This window comes from Carcharodon carcharias, chromosome 3 (genome assembly GCF_017639515.1).
Source record: "Carcharodon carcharias isolate sCarCar2 chromosome 3, sCarCar2.pri, whole genome shotgun sequence".
Taxonomy (NCBI): domain Eukaryota; kingdom Metazoa; phylum Chordata; class Chondrichthyes; order Lamniformes; family Lamnidae; genus Carcharodon; species Carcharodon carcharias.
This window is the reverse complement of record NC_054469.1, coordinates 191173013-191193991: the sequence shown is the minus strand read 5'-3', so window position 1 is coordinate 191193991 and position 20979 is coordinate 191173013. Positions and strand designations below refer to the sequence as shown.

Genomic DNA, 20979 nt, shown 5'->3' with positions numbered 1-20979 from the left:
GTGTGTGTGAGGGGGTTGAGTGTGTGTGTGTGTGAGGGGGTTGAGTGTGTGTGTGTGTGAGGGGGTTGAGTGTGTGTGTGTGTGAGGGGTTCGAGTGTGTTTGTGTGTGGGCGGGGGTTGAGTGTATCTTTGTGTGTGTGTGAGGGGGTTGAGTGTGTGTGTGTGTGTGTGTGAGGGGGTTGAGTGTGTTTGTGTGTGAGGGGGTTGAGTGTGTGTGTGTGTGAAGGGGTTGAGTGTGCGTGTGTGTGAGGGGGTTGAGTGTGCGAGTGTGTGAGGGGGTTGAGTGTGCGTGTGTGTGAGGGGGTTGAGTGTGCGTGTGTGTGAGGGGTTTGAGTGTGCGTGTGTGTGAGGGGTTTGAGTGTGCGTGTGTGTGAGGGGTTTGAGTGTGCGTGTGTGTGAGGGGGTTGAGTGTGCGTGTGTGTGAGGGGGTTGAGTGTGCGTGTGTGTGAGGGGGTTGAGTGTGCGTGTGTGTGAGGGGGTTGAGTGTGCGTGTGTGTGAGGGGGTTGAGTGTGCGTGTGTGTGAGGGGGTTGAGTGTGTCTGTGTGTGTGAGGGGGTTGAGTGTGTCTGTGTGTGGGGGGGGGTTGAGTGTGTCTGTGTGTGGGGGGGGGGTTGAGTGTGTCTGTGTGTGTGGGAGGGGTTGAGTGTCTGTGTGTGTGGGAGGGGGTTGAGTGTGTCTGTGTGTGTGTGAGGTGGTTGAGTGTGTCTGTGTGTGTGTGAGGGGGTTGAGTGTGTGTGTGTGTGAGGGGGTTGAGTGTGTTTGAGCGGGGGTTGTGTGTGTGTGAGAGGGGGTTGTGTGTGTGTGAGAGGGGGTTGTGTGTGTGTGAGAGGGGGTTGTGTGTGTGTGAGAGGGGGTTGTGTGTGTGTCAGAGGGGGTTGTGTGTGTGTCAGAGGGGGTTGTGTGTGTGTCAGAGGGGGTTGTGTGTGTGTCAGAGGGGGTTGTGTGTGTGTCAGAGGGGGTTGTGTGTGTGTCAGAGGGGGTTGTGTGTGTGTCAGAGGGGGTTGTGTGTGTGTCAGAGGGGGTTGTGTGTGTGTGAGAGGGGGTTGTGTGTGTGTGAGAGGGGGTTGTGTGTGTGTGAGAGGGGGTTGTGTGTGTGTGAGAGGGGGTTGTGTGTGTGTGAGAGGGGGTTGTGTGTGTGTGAGAGGGGGTTGTGTGTGTGTGAGAGGGGGTTGTGTGTGTGTGAGAGGGGGTTGTGTGTGTGTGAGGGGGGGTTGTGTGTGTGTGAGGGGGTTGAGTGTGTGTGTGAGGGGGTTGAGTGTGTGTGGGGGGGTTGAGTGTGTGTGAGGGGGTTGAGTGTGTGTGAGGGGGTTGAGTGTGTGTGAGGGGGTTGAGTGTGTGTGAGGGGGTTGAGTGTGTGTGAGGGGGTTGAGTGTGTGTGAGGGGGTTGAGTGTGTGTGAGGGGGTTGAGTGTGTGTGAGGGGGTTGAGTGTGTGTGAGGGGGTTGAGTGTGTGTGAGGGGGTTGAGTGTGTGTGAGGGGGTTGAGTGTGTGTGAGGGGGTTGAGTGTGTGTGAGGGGGTTGAGTGTGTGTGAGGGGGTTGAGTGTGTGTGAGGGGGTTGAGTGTGTGTGAGGGGGTTGAGTGTGTGTGAGGGGGTTGAGTGTGTGTGAGGGGGTTGAGTGTGTGTGAGGGGGTTGAGTGTGTGTGAGGGGGTTGAGTGTGTGTGAGTGTGAGGGGTTCGAGTGTGTTTGTGTGTGGGGGGAGTTGAGTGTATCTGTGTGTGTGTGTGAGGGGTTCGAGTGTGTTTGTGTGTGGGGGGAGTTGAGTGTATCTGTGTGTGTGTGTGAGGGGGTTGAGTGTGTGTGTGTGTGTGTGTGTGTGTGTGTGTGTGAGGGGGTTGAGTGTGTTTGTGTGTGAGGGGGTTGAGTGTGTTTGTGTGTGAGGGGGTTGAGTGTGTTTGTGTGTGAGGGGGTTGAGTGTGTGTGTGTGAAGGGGTTGAGTGTGTGTGTGTGTGAGGGGGTTGAGTGTGTGTGTGTGTGTGAGGGGGTTGAGTGTGTGTGTGTGTGTGAGGGGGTTGAGTGTGTGTGTGTGTGAGGGGGTTGAGTGTGTGTGTGTGTGAGGGGGTTGAGTGTGTGTGTGTGTGAGGGGGTTGAGTGTGTGTGTGTGTGAGGGGGTTGAGTGTGTGTGTGTGTGTGAGGGGTTCGAGTGTGTTTGTGTGTGGGGGGGGTTCGAGTGTGTGTGTGTGTGTGAGGGGGTTGAGTGTGTGTGTGTGTGAGGGGGTTGAGTGTGTGTGTGTGTGAGGGGGTTGAGTGTGTGTGTGTGTGAGGGGGTTGAGTGTGTGTGTGTGAGGGGGTTGAGTGTGTGTGTGTGTGAGGGGGTTGAGTGTGTGTGTGTGTGAGGGGGTTGAGTGTGTGTGAGGGTGTTGAGTGTGTGTGTGTGTGAGGGTGTTGAGTGTGTGTGTGTGTGATGGTGTTGAGTGTGTGTGTGTGTGAGGGGGTTGAGTGTGTGTGTGTGTGAGGGGGTTGAGTGTGTGTGTGTGTGAGGGGGTTGAGTGTGTGTGTGTGTGAGGGGGTTGAGTGTGTGTGTGTGTGAGGGGGTTGAGTGTGTGTGTGTGTGAGGGGGTTGAGTGTGTGTGTGTGTGAGTGGGTTGAGTGTGTGTGTGTGTGAGGGGGTTGAGTGTGTGTGTGTGAGGGGGTTGAGTGTGTGTGTGTGAGGGGGTTGAGTGTGTGTGTGTATGTGAGGGGGTTGAGTGTGCGTGTGAGAGGGTGCAGAGTGTGCGTGCGTGTGAGAGGGTGCAGAGTGTGCGTGCGTGTGAGAGGGTGCAGAGTGTGCGTGCGTGTGAGAGGGTGCAGAGTGTGCGTGCGTGTGAGAGGGTGCAGAGTGTGCGTGCGTGTGAGAGGGTGCAGAGTGTGCGTGCGTGTGAGAGGGTGCAGAGTGTGCGTGCGTGTGAGAGGGTGCAGAGTGTGCGTGCGTGTGAGAGGGTGCAGAGTGTGCGTGCGTGTGAGAGGGTGCAGAGTGTGCGTGCGTGTGAGAGGGTGCAGAGTGTGCGTGCGTGTGAGAGGGTGCAGAGTGTGCGTGCGTGTGAGAGGGTGCAGAGTGTGCGTGCGTGTGAGAGGGTGCAGAGTGTGCGTGCGTGTGAGAGGGTGCAGAGTGTGCGTGCGTGTGAGAGGGTGCAGAGTGTGCGTGCGTGTGAGAGGGTGCAGAGTGTGCGTGCGTGTGAGAGGGTGCAGAGTGTGCGTGCGTGTGAGAGGGTGCAGAGTGTGCGTGCGTGTGAGAGGGTGCAGAGTGTGCGTGCGTGTGAGAGGGTGCAGAGTGTGCGTGCGTGTGAGAGGGTGCAGAGTGTGCGTGCGTGTGAGAGGGTGCAGAGTGTGCGTGCGTGTGAGAGGGTGCAGAGTGTGCGTGCGTGTGAGAGGGTGCAGAGTGTGCGTGCGTGTGAGAGGGTGCAGAGTGTGCGTGCGTGTGAGAGGGTGCAGAGTGTGCGTGCGTGTGAGAGGGTGCAGAGTGTGCGTGCGTGTGAGAGGGTGCAGAGTGTGCGTGCGTGTGAGAGGGTGCAGAGTGTGCGTGCGTGTGAGAGGGTGCAGAGTGTGCGTGCGTGTGAGAGGGTGCAGAGTGTGCGTGCGTGTGAGAGGGTGCAGAGTGTGCGTGCGTGTGAGAGGGTGCAGAGTGTGCGTGCGTGTGAGAGGGTGCAGAGTGTGCGTGCGTGTGAGAGGGTGCAGAGTGTGCGTGCGTGTGAGAGGGTGCAGAGTGTGCGTGCGTGTGAGAGGGTGCAGAGTGTGCGTGCGTGTGAGAGGGTGCAGAGTGTGCGTGCGTGTGAGAGGGTGCAGAGTGTGCGTGCGTGTGAGAGGGTGCAGAGTGTGCGTGCGTGTGAGAGGGTGCAGAGTGTGCGTGCGTGTGAGAGGGTGCAGAGTGTGCGTGCGTGTGAGAGGGTGCAGAGTGTGCGTGCGTGTGAGAGGGTGCAGAGTGTGCGTGCGTGTGAGAGGGTGCAGAGTGTGCGTGCGTGTGAGAGGGTGCAGAGTGTGCGTGCGTGTGAGAGGGTGCAGAGTGTGCGTGCGTGTGAGAGGGTGCAGAGTGTGCGTGCGTGTGAGAGGGTGCAGAGTGTGCGTGCGTGTGAGAGGGTGCAGAGTGTGCGTGCGTGTGAGAGGGTGCAGAGTGTGCGTGCGTGTGAGAGGGTGTGTAGAGTGTGCGTGCGTGCGAGTGAGGGTGTGTGTGCGCGTGAGGGTGTAGAGTGTGTGTGCGCGTGAGGGTGTAGAGTGAGTGTGCGCGTGAGGGTGTAGAGTGAGTGTGCGCGTGAGGGTGTAGAGTGAGTGTGCGTGTGTTTGAGGGTGCAGAGTGAGTGTGCGTGCGCGAGGGTGCAGAGTGAGTGTGCGTGCGCGAGGGTGCAGAGTGAGTGTGCGTGCGCGAGGGTGCAGAGTGAGTGTGCGTGCGCGAGGGTGCAGAGTGAGTGTGCGTGCGCGAGGGTGCAGAGTGAGTGTGCGTGCGCGAGGGTGCAGAGTGAGTGTGCGTGCGCGAGGGTGCAGAGTGAGTGTGCGTGCGCGAGGGTGCAGAGTGAGTGTGCGTGCGCGAGGGTGCAGAGTGAGGGTGCGTGCGCGAGTGAGGGTGCGTGCGCGAGTGAGGGTGCGTGCGCGAGTGAGGGTGCGTGTGCGCGTGAGGGTGCGTGTGCGCGTGAGGGTGCGTGTGCGCGTGAGGGTGCGTGTGCGCGTGAGGGTGCGTGTGCGCGTGAGGGTGCGTGTGCGCGTGAGGGTGTAGAGTGAGTGTGCGAGTGAGGGTGTAGAGTGAGTGTGCGAGTGAGGGTGTAGAGTGAGTGTGCGTGTGAGGGTGTAGAGTGAGTGTGCGTGTGTTTGAGGGTGCAGAGTGAGTGTGCGTGTGTTTGAGGGTGCAGAGTGAGTGTGCGTGTGTGTGAGGGTGCAGAGTGAGTGTGCGTGCGCGAGGGTGCAGAGTGAGTGTGCGTGCGCGAGGGTGCAGAGTGAGTGTGCGTGCGCGAGGGTGCAGAGTGAGTGTGCGTGCGCGAGGGTGCAGAGTGAGTGTGCGTGCGCGAGGGTGCAGAGTGAGTGTGCGTGCGCGAGGGTGCAGAGTGAGTGTGCGTGCGCGAGGGTGCAGAGTGAGTGTGCGTGCGCGAGGGTGCAGAGTGAGTGTGCGTGCGCGAGGGTGCAGAGTGAGTGTGCGTGCGCGAGGGTGCAGAGTGAGTGTGCGTGCGCGAGGGTGCAGAGTGAGTGTGCGTGCGCGAGGGTGCAGAGTGAGTGTGCGTGCGCGAGGGTGCAGAGTGAGTGTGCGTGCGCGAGGGTGCAGAGTGAGTGTGCGTGCGCGAGGGTGCAGAGTGAGTGTGCGTGCGCGAGGGTGCAGAGTGAGTGTGCGTGCGCGAGGGTGCAGAGTGAGTGTGCGTGCGCGAGGGTGCAGAGTGAGTGTGCGTGCGCGAGGGTGCAGAGTGAGTGTGCGTGCGCGAGGGTGCAGAGTGAGTGTGCGTGCGCGAGGGTGCAGAGTGAGTGTGCGTGCGCGAGGGTGCAGAGTGAGTGTGCGTGCGCGAGGGTGCAGAGTGAGTGTGCGTGCGCGAGGGTGCAGAGTGAGTGTGCGTGCGCGAGGGTGCAGAGTGAGTGTGCGTGCGCGAGGGTGCAGAGTGAGTGTGCGTGCGCGAGGGTGCAGAGTGAGTGTGCGTGCGCGAGGGTGCAGAGTGAGTGTGCGTGCGCGAGGGTGCAGAGTGAGTGTGCGTGCGCGAGGGTGCAGAGTGAGTGTGCGTGCGCGAGGGTGCAGAGTGAGTGTGCGTGCGCGAGGGAGCGTGTAGAGTGAGGGTGCGTGCGCGAGGGAGCGTGTAGAGTGAGGGTGCGTGCGCGAGGGAGCGTGTAGAGTGAGGGTGCGTGCGCGAGTGAGCGTGTAGAGTGAGGGTGCGTGCGCGAGTGAGCGTGTAGAGTGAGGGTGCGTGCGCGAGTGAGCGTGTAGAGTGAGGGTGCGTGCGCGAGTGAGCGTGTAGAGTGAGGGTGCGTGCGCGAGTGAGCGTGTAGAGTGAGGGTGCGTGCGCGAGTGAGCGTGTAGAGTGAGGGTGCGTGCGCGAGTGAGCGTGTAGAGTGAGGGTGCGTGCGCGAGTGAGCGTGTAGAGTGAGGGTGCGTGCGCGAGTGAGCGTGTAGAGTGAGGGTGCGTGCGCGAGTGAGCGTGTAGAGTGAGGGTGCGTGCGCGAGTGAGCGTGTAGAGTGAGGGTGCGTGCGCGAGTGAGCGTGTAGAGTGAGGGTGCGTGCGCGAGTGAGCGTGTAGAGTGAGGGTGCGTGCGCGAGTGAGCGTGTAGAGTGAGGGTGCGTGCGCGAGTGAGCGTGTAGAGTGAGGGTGCGTGCGCGAGTGAGCGTGTAGAGTGAGGGTGCGTGCGCGAGTGAGCGTGTAGAGTGAGGGTGCGTGCGCGAGTGAGCGTGTAGAGTGAGGGTGCGTGCGCGAGTGAGCGTGTAGAGTGAGGGTGCGTGCGCGAGTGAGCGTGTAGAGTGAGGGTGCGTGCGCGAGTGAGCGTGTAGAGTGAGGGTGCGTGCGCGAGTGAGCGTGTAGAGTGAGGGTGCGTGCGCGAGTGAGCGTGTAGAGTGAGGGTGCGTGCGCGAGTGAGCGTGTAGAGTGAGGGTGCGTGCGCGAGTGAGCGTGTAGAGTGAGGGTGCGTGCGCGAGTGAGCGTGTAGAGTGAGGGTGCGTGCGCGAGTGAGCGTGTAGAGTGAGGGTGCGTGCGCGAGTGAGCGTGTAGAGTGAGGGTGCGTGCGCGAGTGAGCGTGTAGAGTGAGGGTGCGTGCGCGAGTGAGCGTGTAGAGTGAGGGTGCGTGCGCGAGTGAGCGTGTAGAGTGAGGGTGCGTGCGCGAGTGAGCGTGTAGAGTGAGGGTGCGTGCGCGAGTGAGCGTGTAGAGTGAGGGTGCGTGCGCGAGTGAGCGTGTAGAGTGAGGGTGCGTGCGCGAGTGAGCGTGTAGAGTGAGGGTGCGTGCGCGAGTGAGCGTGTAGAGTGAGGGTGCGTGCGCGAGTGAGCGTGTAGAGTGAGGGTGCGTGCGCGAGTGAGCGTGTAGAGTGAGGGTGCGTGCGCGAGTGAGCGTGTAGAGTGAGGGTGCGTGCGCGAGTGAGCGTGTAGAGTGAGGGTGCGTGCGCGAGTGAGCGTGTAGAGTGAGGGTGCGTGCGCGAGTGAGCGTGTAGAGTGAGGGTGCGTGCGCGAGTGAGCGTGTAGAGTGAGGGTGCGTGCGCGAGTGAGCGTGTAGAGTGAGGGTGCGTGCGCGAGTGAGCGTGTAGAGTGAGGGTGCGTGCGCGAGTGAGCGTGTAGAGTGAGGGTGCGTGCGCGAGTGAGCGTGTAGAGTGAGGGTGCGTGCGCGAGTGAGCGTGTAGAGTGAGGGTGCGTGCGCGAGTGAGCGTGTAGAGTGAGGGTGCGTGCGCGAGTGAGCGTGTAGAGTGAGGGTGCGTGCGCGAGTGAGCGTGTAGAGTGAGGGTGCGTGCGCGAGTGAGCGTGTAGAGTGAGGGTGCGTGCGCGAGTGAGCGTGTAGAGTGAGGGTGCGTGCGCGAGTGAGCGTGTAGAGTGAGGGTGCGTGCGCGAGTGAGCGTGTAGAGTGAGGGTGCGTGCGCGAGTGAGCGTGTAGAGTGAGGGTGCGTGCGCGAGTGAGCGTGTAGAGTGAGGGTGCGTGCGCGAGTGAGCGTGTAGAGTGAGGGTGCGTGCGCGAGTGAGCGTGTAGAGTGAGGGTGCGTGCGCGAGTGAGCGTGTAGAGTGAGGGTGCGTGCGCGAGTGAGCGTGTAGAGTGAGGGTGCGTGCGCGAGTGAGCGTGTAGAGTGAGGGTGCGTGCGCGAGTGAGCGTGTAGAGTGAGGGTGCGTGCGCGAGTGAGCGTGTAGAGTGAGGGTGCGTGCGCGAGTGAGCGTGTAGAGTGAGGGTGCGTGCGCGAGTGAGCGTGTAGAGTGAGGGTGCGTGCGCGAGTGAGCGTGTAGAGTGAGGGTGCGTGCGCGAGTGAGCGTGTAGAGTGAGGGTGCGTGCGCGAGTGAGCGTGTAGAGTGAGGGTGCGTGCGCGAGTGAGCGTGTAGAGTGAGGGTGCGTGCGCGAGTGAGCGTGTAGAGTGAGGGTGCGTGCGCGAGTGAGCGTGTAGAGTGAGGGTGCGTGCGCGAGTGAGCGTGTAGAGTGAGGGTGCGTGCGCGAGTGAGCGTGTAGAGTGAGGGTGCGTGCGCGAGTGAGCGTGTAGAGTGAGGGTGCGTGCGCGAGTGAGCGTGTAGAGTGAGGGTGCGTGCGCGAGTGAGCGTGTAGAGTGAGGGTGCGTGCGCGAGTGAGCGTGTAGAGTGAGGGTGCGTGCGCGAGTGAGCGTGTAGAGTGAGGGTGCGTGCGCGAGTGAGCGTGTAGAGTGAGGGTGCGTGCGCGAGTGAGCGTGTAGAGTGAGGGTGCGTGCGCGAGTGAGGGTGCGTGCGCGAGTGAGGGTGCGTGCGCGAGTGAGGGTGCGTGCGCGAGTGAGGGTGCGTGCGCGAGTGAGGGTGCGTGCGCGAGTGAGGGTGCGTGCGCGAGTGAGGGTGCGTGCGCGAGTGAGGGTGCGTGCGCGAGTGAGGGTGCGTGCGCGAGTGAGGGTGCGTGTGCGAGTGAGGGTGTAGAGTGAGTGTGTGTGTGTAGAGTGAGCGTGTGTGTGAGTGAGGGTGTAGAGTGAGCGTGTGTGTGTGTGAGGGTGTAGAGTGAGCGTGTGTGTGTGTGAGGGTGTAGAGTGAGCGTGTGTGTGTGTGAGGGTGTAGAGTGAGCGTGTGTGCGTGAGGGTGTAGAGTGAGCGTGTGTGCGTGAGGGTGTAGAGTGAGCGTGTGTGCGTGAGGGTGTAGAGTGAGCGTGTGTGCGTGAGGGTGTAGAGTGAGCGTGTGTGCGTGAGGGTGTAGAGTGAGCGTGTGTGCGTGAGGGTGTAGAGTGAGCGTGTGTGCGTGAGGGTGTAGAGTGAGCGTGTGTGCGTGAGGGTGTAGAGTGAGCGTGTGTGCGTGAGGGTGTAGAGTGAGCGTGTGTGCGTGAGGGTGTAGAGTGAGCGTGTGTGTGTGCGTGAGGGTGTAGAGTGAGCGTGTGTGTGTGAGTGAGGGTGTAGAGTGAGCGTGTGTGTGTGAGTGAGGGTGTAGAGTGAGCGTGTGTGTGTGAGTGAGGGTGTAGAGTGTGTGTGTGTGTGAGTGAGGGTGTAGAGTGAGCGTGTGTGTGTGAGTGAGGGTGTAGAGTGAGCGTGTGTGTGTGAGTGAGGGTGTAGAGTGAGCGTGTGTGTGTGAGTGAGGGTGTAGAGTGAGCGTGTGTGTGAGAGTGTGGGTGTAGAGTGAGCGTGTGTGTGAGAGTGTGGGTGTAGAGTGAGCGTGTGTGTGTGAGTGAGGGTGTAGAGTGAGCGTGTGTGTGTGAGTGAGGGTGTAGAGTGAGCGTGTGTGTGAGTGAGGGTGTAGAGTGAGCGTGTGTGTGTGTGAGGGTGTAGAGTGAGCGTGTGTGTGTGTGAGGGTGTAGAGTGAGCGTGTGTGTGTGTGAGGGTGTAGAGTGAGCGTGTGTGTGTGTGAGGGTGTAGAGTGAGCGTGTGTGTGTGTGAGGGTGTAGAGTGAGTGTGTGAGTGAGGGTGTAGTGTGTATGTGTGTGTGAGAGGGTGTTGAGTGTGCCTGTGTGAGAGGGTGTTGAGTGTGCCTGTGTGAGAGGGTGTTGAGTGTGCCTGTGTGAGAGGGTGTTGAGTGTGTGTGTGTGAGAGAGAGAGGGGGGTGTGTGAGAGAGAGAGGGGGGTGTGTGAGAGAGAGAGGGGGGTGTGTGAGAGAGAGAGGGGGGTGTGTGAGAGAGAGAGGGGGGTGTGTGAGAGAGAGAGGGGGGTGTGTGAGAGAGAGAGGGGGGTGTGTGAGAGAGAGAGGGGGGTGTGTGAGAGAGAGAGGGGGGTGTGTGAGAGAGAGAGGGGGGTGTGTGTGAGAGCGAGGGGGGTGTGTGTGAGAGCGAGGGGGGTGTGTGTGAGAGCGAGGGGGGTGTGTGTGAGAGAGAGAGGGGGGTGTGTGTGAGAGAGAGAGGGGGGTGTGTGTGAGAGAGAGAGGGGGGTGTGTGTGAGAGAGAGAGGGGGGTGTGTGTGAGAGAGAGAGGGGGGTGTGTGTGAGAGAGAGAGGGGGGTGTGTGAGAGAGAGAGGGGGGTGTGTGTGAGAGAGAGGGGGGTGTGTGTGAGAGAGAGGGGGGTGTGTGTGAGAGAGAGGGGGGTGTGTGTGTGTGTGAGGGGGGTGAGTGTGTGTGTGAGGGGGGTGAGTGTGTGTATGTGAGGGGGGGTGAGAGGGTGTGTGAGGGGAGGGGTGGGATTGTGTGTGTTGGCGGGGTTGAGTGTGTGTGTGTGTGGGTGGTATGAGAGCATGTATGTGAGGGGGGGGTGTGTGATAGCCTGTGAGGGGCTGCGTGAGAGTGTGTAAGAGAGAGAGGGGTGGTGAGAGCATGTCTGGCTCATTCCCAGTCTGTTTTCTCATTCACCCTCACCTCCACATAGCAACACACATCACTCTTAGTGAGCAAGCGGGCATTCTGAGACTGGGAATGAGCTGGACATGCTCCCACTCAGCCCCTGTCACACACACGCTCTCACGCCCCCCTCTCTCACTCATGCACATACACATAACCCCCTCTCACGGACACATACTCTCTCTCTCTCGCTCTCTCTCTCACATGCATGTACACACACAGGCTCACGCACTCATACACGTTCACGCACACACATGTTCACACGTACATACATGCTGTCACACACAAGCTCTCTCTCACACCGTGCACGTGTGTGATCTTAGGAAGTGATCAAGTCCTTGTTTCTCTCCCCCCACCACACTTTTTGCCCCCAGATCTGAACTTGCTTTAAAAAAAAGTCTCTCATTTCTTTCAGTTCTAATGAAAGGTCATCGACCTGCAACATTAGCTCTATTTCTCTCTCCATAGGTGCTGGCTGGCCTGAGGAGCGTTTCCTGCATTTTCTATTTTTATTTCTCAGTTTTTTTTCTCATCCCAGTACTGCAGTGACTTCAGAGAATAAGCAGAGGCCAGGTGATACTCACACATGGGGAAAGGCGAGTGTGAAACATTGTGATGTTGCATCATACTTTTTGTTGTTACATTCTTCACTCGTTCCTTGCTCACTTTGTTACTTGCTGATTTTTAGTTTTGTTTTCCCTATGCCTGTGTGACAGGGATCCCACTGTCTTCCCTGCAGCATATGCCAATAATATAATTGTACCTGCTGGGAAGTATGCAAAGTACTGGGTTTACTCACAGCTTGACATGTTTTCTTTCTCCTTTCATTAGAACTGAAACAAGTTAGAGATTGCTTTTTTTTTAAAGCAAGTTCAGATCTGGGAGCAAAAAAGTGTGGTGGGGGGAGAGAAACAAGGATTAGATCGCTTCCTAAGATCATGACCAGTCTTCAGTTAATCCAATTCACTTCACATGATATCAAGAAATGGCTGAGCTCACTGTAGAACATAGAGCAGAATGGTTACAGCACAGAAGGATGCCATTTGGCTCATCGTGCCTGTGCCGGCTCTCTGCAAGTACCTTGTGTTACTCCCCTGCCTTTTCCCCACAGCCCTGCAAATTTTTCCACTTCAGATAATGATCCAAGTCTCTTTTGAAAGCTACAATTGAATCTGCCTTTTATTAAATTCATTCTTGGGAGTGGGATTTGCTGGCTCGACCAGCGTTTATTGCCCATCCCTAAATGCCCTTGAGAAGGTGGTGGTGAGCTGTCTTCTTGAACTGCTGTAGTCCATGTGGTGCAGGTATACCCACAGTGCTGTTAAGGAAGGAGATCCAGATTTTGACCCACTGACAGTGAAGAAACGATGTTATATTTCCAAGTCAAGATGGTGAGTAGCTTGGAGGGGAGCTTCCAGATGGTGGTGTTTCCATGTATCCGCTGTCCTTGTCCTTCAAGATGGTGGTTGTCATGGGTTTTGAAGGTGCTGTCTGAGGAGGCTTGGTGAGTTCCTGAGTGCATCATATAGATAGTACACACTGCTGTCACTGTGTGTTAGTGTTGGAGAGGGTGGATGTTTGTGGATGGGGTGCTAATCAAGTGGGCTGCTTTGTCTTGGATGGTGTCAAGCTTCTTGAGTGTTGTTCGAGCTGCATTCATTCAGACAAGGGGAAAGTATTCCATTGCACTCATAACTTGTGCCCTGTGGACAGGCTTTGGGGAGTCAGGAGGTGAGTTACTCGCTACAGGATTCCTCGCCTCTGACCTGCTGTTGTAGCCACAGTATTTATATGGTAAGTCCAGTTCAGTTTCTGGTCAATGGTAATCCCTAGGATGTTGATAGTGGTTGATTCAGTGATGGTAATGCCATTGAATGTCGAGGGGCGATGGTTAGATTCTCTGTTGTTGGAGATGGTCATTGTCTTGCACTCGTGAGGCACGAATGTTACTTGCCACTTATCAGCCCAAGCCTGGATATTGTCCAGGTCTTGCTGCATTTGGATATTGACTGCTTCAGTTAATGAGGAATCATGAATGGCGCTGAACACTGAGTAATCATCAACGAACATCCTCACTTCTTAAGGAAGGAATGTCATTGGTGAAGCTGCTGAAGATGGTTGGGCCTCGGGCGCTATCCTGAGGAACTCCTTCAGTAATATCCTGGGACTGAGAGGATTGACCTCCACAACTGTCTTCCTTTGTGCCAGGTATGACTCCAACCAGCGAAGAGCTTTCCCCCAATTCCCATTGACTCCAGTTTTGCTAGGGATCCTTGATGCCATACTTGGTCAAATGCTGCCTTAATGTCAAGGGCAGTCACTCACCACACTTCTGGAGTTCAGCTCTTTTCTTCATGTTTGAACCAAGGCTGTAATGAGGTCAGGAGCTGAGTGGACCTGGTGGAACCCAAACTGAGTGTCAGTGAGCAAGTTATTTCTAAGCATGTGCCGCTTGATAACACTTGATGACCTTTCCATCACTTTATTGTTGATTGAGAGTAAATTGATGGAGTGGTAATTGGCTGGGTTGGATTTGTCATGCTTTTTGTGTGCAGGACATACCTGGGCAATTTTCCACATTGCCAGGTAGATGCCAGTGTTGTCCCTGTCCTGGAACAGCTTGGCTAGGGGTGTGGCAAGTTCTGGAGCACGAGGCTTCAACATCATTGCCAGAATATCGTCAGAGCCCATAGCCTTTGCAATAGCTAGTGCCCTCAACCGTTTCTTGATATCATGTGGAGTAGATCGAATTGGCTGAAGATTTGCATCTGTGATTCTGGGGACCTCTGGGGAAGGCCAAAATAGTTCATCCACTTGGCACTTCTGGCTGAAGATTGTTGCAAATGCTTCAGCTTTATCTTTTGCACTGATGTGCTGGGCTCCACCATCACTGAAGATGGGATATTTGTGGAGCCTGCTCCTCCAGTGAGTTGTTTAATTGTCTGCCGCTATTCATGACTGGATGTGGCAGGACTGCAGAGCATAGATCTGATCCGTATGCTGTGGAATCACTTAGCTCTGTCTATCACATGTTGCTTACATTGTTTGGCATGCAAGTAGTCCTGTGTTGTAGCTTCACCAAGTTGACATTTTTAGGTATGCCTGGTGTTGCTCCTGACATGCTTTCCTGCATTCTTCATTGAACCATCATTGAAACTTCGCCACAATTGAATCAGCCTCCAACACGTTCTCAGGCAGTGCATTCTGAAACCAAACAACTCACTGTGTAAAGAAGTTTTTCCTCATGTTGTCATTACTTCTTTTATCAATCACCTTAAATTGGTAAGCAGTATACTGCTGATGCTGTAAATCTGAAATAGAATGCTGGAAATAGTCAGCAGGTCAGGCAGCATCTGTGGAGAAAGAAGCAGAGTTAATGTTACAGGTTGTTGACCTTTTGCCAGAACTAGGAAAAGTTAGAGATGTAATAGGTTTTGAGCAAGGGGTATGTAGAAAAGAGCAAAGGAAAGTCTATGATAATTGAAAGACAGGAGAGATTGAATGACAGGAGAGTGTTGCATACAAGCATACGAATTAGGAACAGGAGTAGGCTATTTGGCCCCTTGAGCCTGCACTGCCATTTGATAAGATCATGGCCAATCTGATTGTGGTCTCAATTCCACTTTCCTGTCCACCCTCCACGCACTTAGATTCTTGATTAACAAGGAAGTCAACCTAACTCAGCCTTAAAAATATTCAACAACACTGCCTCTGCTGCTCTCTGGGTAAAAGAATTCCACATACTTACGACCCTCTGAGAGAAAAAAATTCTCCTCATCTCCATGTTAAGCAGGAGACCCCTTATTTTTAAACTGTGTCCCCTAGTTCTAGCGTCTTCCACAAGGGGGAAGGGGGAACATCCCCTCAGCATCCACCCAGTCAAATACCCTCAGAATCTTATATGTTTCAATAAGATCATCCCTCATTCTTCTAAACTCTAATGGATGTAGGTCCAACCTGCTCAACCTTTCCTCATAACTCTTTCATCCAAGGAATGAGTTGAGTGAACCTTCTCTGAAATGCTTTTAATGTGATTATATCTTTCCTTGAATAAGGAGACTAAAACTGTGCACAGTACTCCAGATATGGCCTCACCAATGCCCTGAGCAATGGTAAAAAAAAACTTACCTACTTCTATACCAGATTCCCCTTGCAATAAATGACAACATTTCATTTGCCTTCCTAATCACTTGCTGTACCAGCATACTAACCTTTTGTGATTCTTGTACCAGGACACATATATCCTCCTGTACCACAGAGTTCTGCAACCTCTTTCCATTTAAATAGTATATTGCTTTTCAATTCTTCCTGCCAAAGTGGGCACTTTCCCACATACTAACCTCCTGGTTATATGCTGAAGATTTGTGTTCGAGAACTAGCCAGCCCTCTAGCCAAATTATTCCAGTATAGCTACAATACAGGCAATTTTCCACATTACTGGGTAGATGCCAAAGTATGTCCTGGTCACAAAAAGCAGGACAAATCCATCCTGGCCAATTATTGCCTCATTAGCCTCCCTTCTATCATCAGTAACAATGAGCTGTCCCTCTATGCTACTTGTTTTGTCTTTTTGCCTCTTTCCACATCCCAAGAGATGTATGTTCTATTAAACCAACATTAAACCATAACTGTTATCTCAGATGGGCTATTATTGGAAACTACACTTGACTGGCATGCCATTTATACTTTGAAGACTGAATGAAATGTAAGACCAGGCCTGAATTTGTAAATGGTTATTTTATTCTCCCTTGTAAATATGGTTGTTCACTGCATTTATTGTGATGCTTTCTCATTTTTTATATTTACAGTGCAAGGCCTACTTTACTAGAGTATTGCAGCTATCATCTAAATTTTCTAGGTATTTTGGCTGGGCCTACCAGCAGTTACAAGGACTACATTGCTTTTATTGAAGGAAACCATATAGACATGAAACTAATAGAAGAACATTGGAAGCAAAAAGGCTTTAGCAAATTTCCTGATCCATCCCCATTGGTATGTATACAATGACTATAATTCTATTCATGGTGCATTGTTGAGATTGCCTGTAAAAAATCAAAACTGTAATCAAATTGATGAATGGGCATTGGGGAACTGGTTGATGCAATGCATTAGATACTGGAATTTCACCTCTGGTACCTGGGTGCAGATCTAACCTAGACTAACAGGAGGGAAGACTGTTCTATCTGCAGGTAGTGAGGGTCCCATGTGAAATAAGTTTGGGTATCTCAATCTAGTTTTAGTGCATGCGGGCCTACAGTTTAATGCTGCTCCTAAATCGGTATTAATTTGTATTTCCGCTAAGACAAGCCTATGACCAATGGATTGGGGGATTAGAAAAATGCCACTGCTGGTGCAGTAAAAGATATTTATCTGAATTCGAGGCTTATGACTCGATGTTGGGCTGAAGTGAAAAATATTGCACTCTGCAAACTAAGGTCACTGGTGAACACGCACACACACACATGCTCTCTCTCTCTCTCTGCTGGAATGCTGTCAAAAGGAAAATCAGCAATACTTAAGATAAATGTAGGTAAGAAGTATTAATATTAATTTTGACAGAGAATGGAATAACTTCTCTCTTTGAGGCAAAGAAATGTAACTTTTTTGCAAAATTTATTATGAAATCTTAGGGAGGCAATCCTTGGTGTTCCAACTCAGCCTTTTATGATTTCCTGCTGAATTGCTCCAATGTCTTGCTTCTCCCTATATCTATAACTTCCTTCAGTCTGGCAACCCTCTCACTTTGCTACGTTACTCCAATTCTAGCCTTCAGCTATCTTGGCCCGCACTCGAGAATTGCCTCACTCAACCTGCCCACATCTCTACCGCTCTCTCCTAGCACAAAGGAGGATGGCTGTGGTTGTTGGAAACCAATCGTCTCAGTTTCTGGACATTGCTGTGGTAGTTCTTCAGGACAGTGACCTAGGCCGAATCATCTTCAGCTCCTTCATTAATGACCATCATAAGGTTAGAAGTGACTTACTCATGATGGCATTCAAGAGGATTTGTCACTTATGAAATACTAAGAGATAAAAAGAGGATGCGGTTCAAAATCAAAGTGTTCAGTTGTCCTTATGTCCCATCATAGCATTTTGAAAAAAATCTCCTTGTTAGAATTCTGACTGTGCTGTCTGTCCTGCATTTCTTGGATGTTTGCCACTGTGGCAGAGCAACCTCATCAAGAGGTTTGGCAGAAACCCCACTTAGCCCATAAACTGGAGTTTTGCAGTACTTAAGACAAAGTTATGGTGGTAGAAAGTCCAAGGAAGTACAGGGCCATTACCCAACTCCATATGCTGGAACACCAGTGGATGACATCTTTGTTCCTCTTTGGTCCCACCAATACACTGACTTCATGCCTCAATTGTCTTGCCATTTGGCACTGGAAGAATTTCAGATAACTCTGCTGAAGTCAAAAACAGAAAGGGTCAACTTTTAATTTAACAAAACTTTTGTCCTGACCAGCATGCAGAATATCAGTGATAGGGAAATCCGAATGATGTCGTTCAGAAGGAAGCCATTTTGCCCATCATGCCTGTGCCAGCCCTTTGAAAGAGCTGTCCAATTAGTTCCACTACCCTGCTTTATTCCCATAGCCCTGCATACTTTTCATTTTCAAATATGTATCCGGTTCCCCTTTGAAAGTTGCCATTGAATCTGCTTCCACTATCCTTTGTGGCAGTGCATTCCACATCATCACAAAGCTCTTTTTTTTTCTCTCAAAGGTCCGCTTTTTATGTTTTGTGCCTCTTGTGAAGAGTGAATACTCCGGCTGCTCATAGAGCAGACCAGGTGTAGGTTGAACCCTCCCTGCTTCCTTAATGCCTGTACTTGGTTCCAGGAATGTATCTTAAATGAAACCCAAGAAGTGCACCCCTGCCGAATCAGCTAAAACTGGTATGTTTCCAGTGTCAGCTACCCCCCTGTTCATGGATGTAAGATTGCCCACAAGTCAGCCCAAATTGGCAGCTTTGTGCCATGTGTGGACTGAGAGGAACCTTGAAGCTTGTGAAGTGAACAAACTTTCATTAGTCTTACGAAAGCCCAATGGTGCAGATGTTGGAAATCTGAAATAAAAACAAAAAAAGCTAGAAATACCCAGCAGGTCAGGCACCACCTGTGGATCAATGTTCTGATGAAAGATCAGCTCAACATGAAACTTTAACCATGTTTCTCTCCATAGATGCTGCCTGACCTGCTAAGTATTTCCCAATTTTTTTTTGTTTTTATTTCATTAGTCCTGGTTCGATTCCAGCCCAGATCTTACAGGTGAAAGGACAGTGTGCCAACCTGCTTCACCCAACCTTCCCTTAAATGTTAGAATGTACACTGGTGCAAAAACTCAATTCTAATTTCACGCCATATGTGTCTATTTAATGATTAGTGCAGAATTTGATCAGATATATGTAAGGAATTCTGGAATTTATCTCTAGCTGTTTAGATTTTTTAAATGAATAGTGCTTGGAAATGACTCTACGTAAGTATGCTTCATAAGTCATTGTATAATTCTCAACCAGCTGAGATAACCATTTTGCTGTATGAAAGGATATTAATCAGTTAATCGTGTTGAAGAAACTTGTGTATGAAATAAAAATAACCTTGATGCTCAGAACTGATTGAATGTAAAATAAAAAGTGGATGGAGTGGAGAGACAGCAGTTCAGCTATCATGGAAGTTCAGCTTTACTTTTAAACTTGTAAATTGATTTTTATGAAAAATTTTTAACTTCAGCACATATACTAAAATTGGAACGACAGAGAAGATTAGCCAGAAGATCAACCTCCATGTTGACTTTTCACTTGCATAAAAATAGATGAACCCATTATAGTTGTACCAATTAGATAAAAATTCTTTGCCTACAGTACTAGCACTGAGTGACCCTCGAATGTTACAGTACGTGCCTTTTTATGACCGATGTGACCCTGGATTAAATACTTGACACCTCTTTCCTGTTGTATTCCTGTTGCGTCCCATATTGAAACATGTAAATTCAGCCAACAAAAGTTTAATATTTTAAAGTATTTCTATATTTTGTATTCTATTGCGAGAGGGAATAATATTAGTATATTACCAAGGACATGATGTCATTGTCTTCAACTCCAACATCACTATTATTAGTAATTTTTCACCTTTGCCAGTCTATCTATAGTAGGCTCAACAAGCCTGACATTTTAAAATGAAAACAAAATACTTTGAATGTTGGGAAATCTGAAAGAAAAGCAGAAAATGCTGGCAACACCCAGCATATCTCACAGCATCTGCTTAGAGAGAAACAGAGTTAATGAGCTGGATATTTGCATCCCATCCCATTTCTGACATATCCCATTTTCACTTGTAGGGGGAAGGGGGTTGGGCTTGACTCTCACAGGTGGGAAACCTGAACTCAGCAGAGCTATTCAAATAGACCCCATTTCCCCATTTTTGCTGCAGCAGGGGCCTTACCATCTCCTCCTCCTTCCCCCCCCCCCCCCCCCCCCCCCCCCCCCCTCACCGTGTGGGAGTCACAAATATATGGAAGAGACGTCAATGCCTATGAAGGGCATGTAGAACTGTCAAGCTGCCAAGTTATTTAAATCTTATGAAACTCAGCAGGTCTGGCAGCATCGGCGGAGAAGAGTAGAGTTGACGTTTCGAGTCCTCATGACCCCTATACGTGGTTTACCAGCGTATATTTCACCCCTTTCCTATTTTTACTTAGTTCTGTTGAAGGGTCATGAGGACTCGAAACGTCAACTGTACTCTTCTCCGCCGATGCTGCCAGACCTGCTGAGTTTTTCCAGGTATTTCTGTTTCTGTTTTTGTTTTGGATTTTCAGCATCCGCAGTTTTTTGTTTTTATTTTTGTTTTTATTTAAATCTTATCCCTTCAGTGAGAGTTGCAAAAAATCTGTTCTAGTAGTTACATAGCTGTTTGATGATAGTACCCCAATGGCTATTTTTATATCATTATTAATGGTCAGCTGATTTCCGCAACTGATGATTGTCCCCGCAGGTGGATTGTAAATTTGAATGACATCTCAGAGGTTATTAGAGGATTAGCAGTGTTTGTGGGGTTATGAATGCATGCCTGTGTGTTTTGATGAGGGATTAAGTATTTGAGGAGGCTGTTAAGGTTTTAAATGGACTTTCGTGAATGGGAGTTTTTTTAATATAGTGAAGGCTATAATAGAAATTTAGACCTTAATTGTATTTCATCGCAACATGGCTCCTGAGATCTGCCCATGGTAGATACTGGGTGTAATTTTCTGTGCTCACTGGCATTGGGCGTGCTCGGCAGCATGAGCAGACAATATGGTGAGAAGGCCAAAAATCGGTTTTGCGATGTCATGAAACCAGTTTACTATCGTCTGCTCAGCCTGTCAATGGCGGCCACGTTTCCCACCATCTGACGTTAGGAACCTCATTATACATGTACATATCGTTATAAGGCTTATCCCCCTCCATGCTGGATCATCCGCTCTAATCACACCGATGTGTTTCACAACTGCACATAAGTGACGTGCACCTGGTGAGCTGCACTTCGCTCAGGACTTTGAGGTTTATTTGCCTACCTTGCTTCGGGCAGCACTTGCAGTCATCAGCATCAGGCTTCACAGACAGCACCACAACACTTTTAGGGGGGCTTAATGGTGGGTCTTTACCTACCAGACCAGCCATAAGGAGGGTGTATGGGCTTTGTATGGTTGCAATGTTAGGGCTTGCTTGGGATGGGGAAGAAATGGCGTCAGGCAAGGGAAGAGGCTGCAGGGTGAGGGCTGTACTATAGAAGGGGGGTATCCCAGGGTTTGTGTGAGGGCACAAGTTGATCTGTGCAAGTGACTGCAAGATGGTGAGCGCTGAGGAGGCAGTCTCCAGAGCAGATGAGGCTAGATGGAAATGTGAGGGTATGTGTGTGAAAGAGTGAGTGATGGTGCCCCTTGAGCTGGCAGTGAGTAAGATACCAGGGAATGTGTGATGGGCTTGAGTGTGAGTTTAGAGTGATGAGATGGCGGCATAGATGAGATCATTCATCCTTTATCTGCCGTGGATGGCCAACCTCTTCTGTGCTGCATTGGCACTGATCACTGCCATCGCCTACCAAGCCGGAGTGGTAATGTTGCTGCTCCTCCTGCGGCCAGAGTGGGATAGAGGATTTCAAGGTGGGCCTCTACAGCGTCCAAAAGGAGCTTGAGGGATGTGTTACTAAACCTGGGGGCTGCAGTCTTCTTGCCTTTTGGAGCCATGTCTTATTTGCAGCAGTCCTGGGCTGGAAGCACTGGCGTGATGTAGTGGTGAGATGATGGTGTGGCCGGCGAATTGGAGCCTGCCCACCAGGGAAATGATGTGTTTCCCGGGAATGCATAATTAATGCAGTGGTTTGGGACGATACGGTGTGAGAAGTCGCCGTTTCGACTGTCGGGTAAAACAACGTTGTACCTGCCTGCTACTGCACTTATTGCAAATCTGGGATGATTCCGCCCACTGAGTGAGTTGGCAATGAGTGTCTAAGGGAAAAGGGTGGCGGGGTCATGAGTTGGCACTAAACTGGCATGGATAGGAAATGGGGAGTGGGTGGGGGTTGATGGGTGGGGTGGGGGTGGGGAGGGTGGGGTGGGGGTGTGGGGGGGGGGGTGGGGGGGAGGGTGGCGGTGAGGAATGAGGGCCAGAGAGTCTAA

At 52.3% G+C, this 20979-nt stretch overlaps 1 protein-coding gene across 7 annotated transcripts in view; it reads left to right on the top strand.

The window, feature by feature from the left end:
* mboat1 (membrane bound O-acyltransferase domain containing 1) overlaps nt 1–20979 on the top strand; it is a 157645-nt gene that overhangs the window by 99395 nt on the left and 37271 nt on the right. For 6 of the 7 annotated variants that reach the window (XR_005942688.1, XR_005942689.1, XM_041185161.1 and 3 more), the window contains 2 exons: nt 15134–15317; nt 16092–16292. Coding sequence is in view for 5 of the 7 variants with exons in the window: in XM_041185161.1 (XP_041041095.1) it covers nt 15134–15317; nt 16092–16292 (385 nt within the window). In the remaining 2 variants the exon portion in view is untranslated. The remainder of the gene's footprint in view (nt 1–15133; nt 15318–16091; nt 16293–20979) is intronic. The other variant, XM_041185162.1, reaches the window with a different exon arrangement.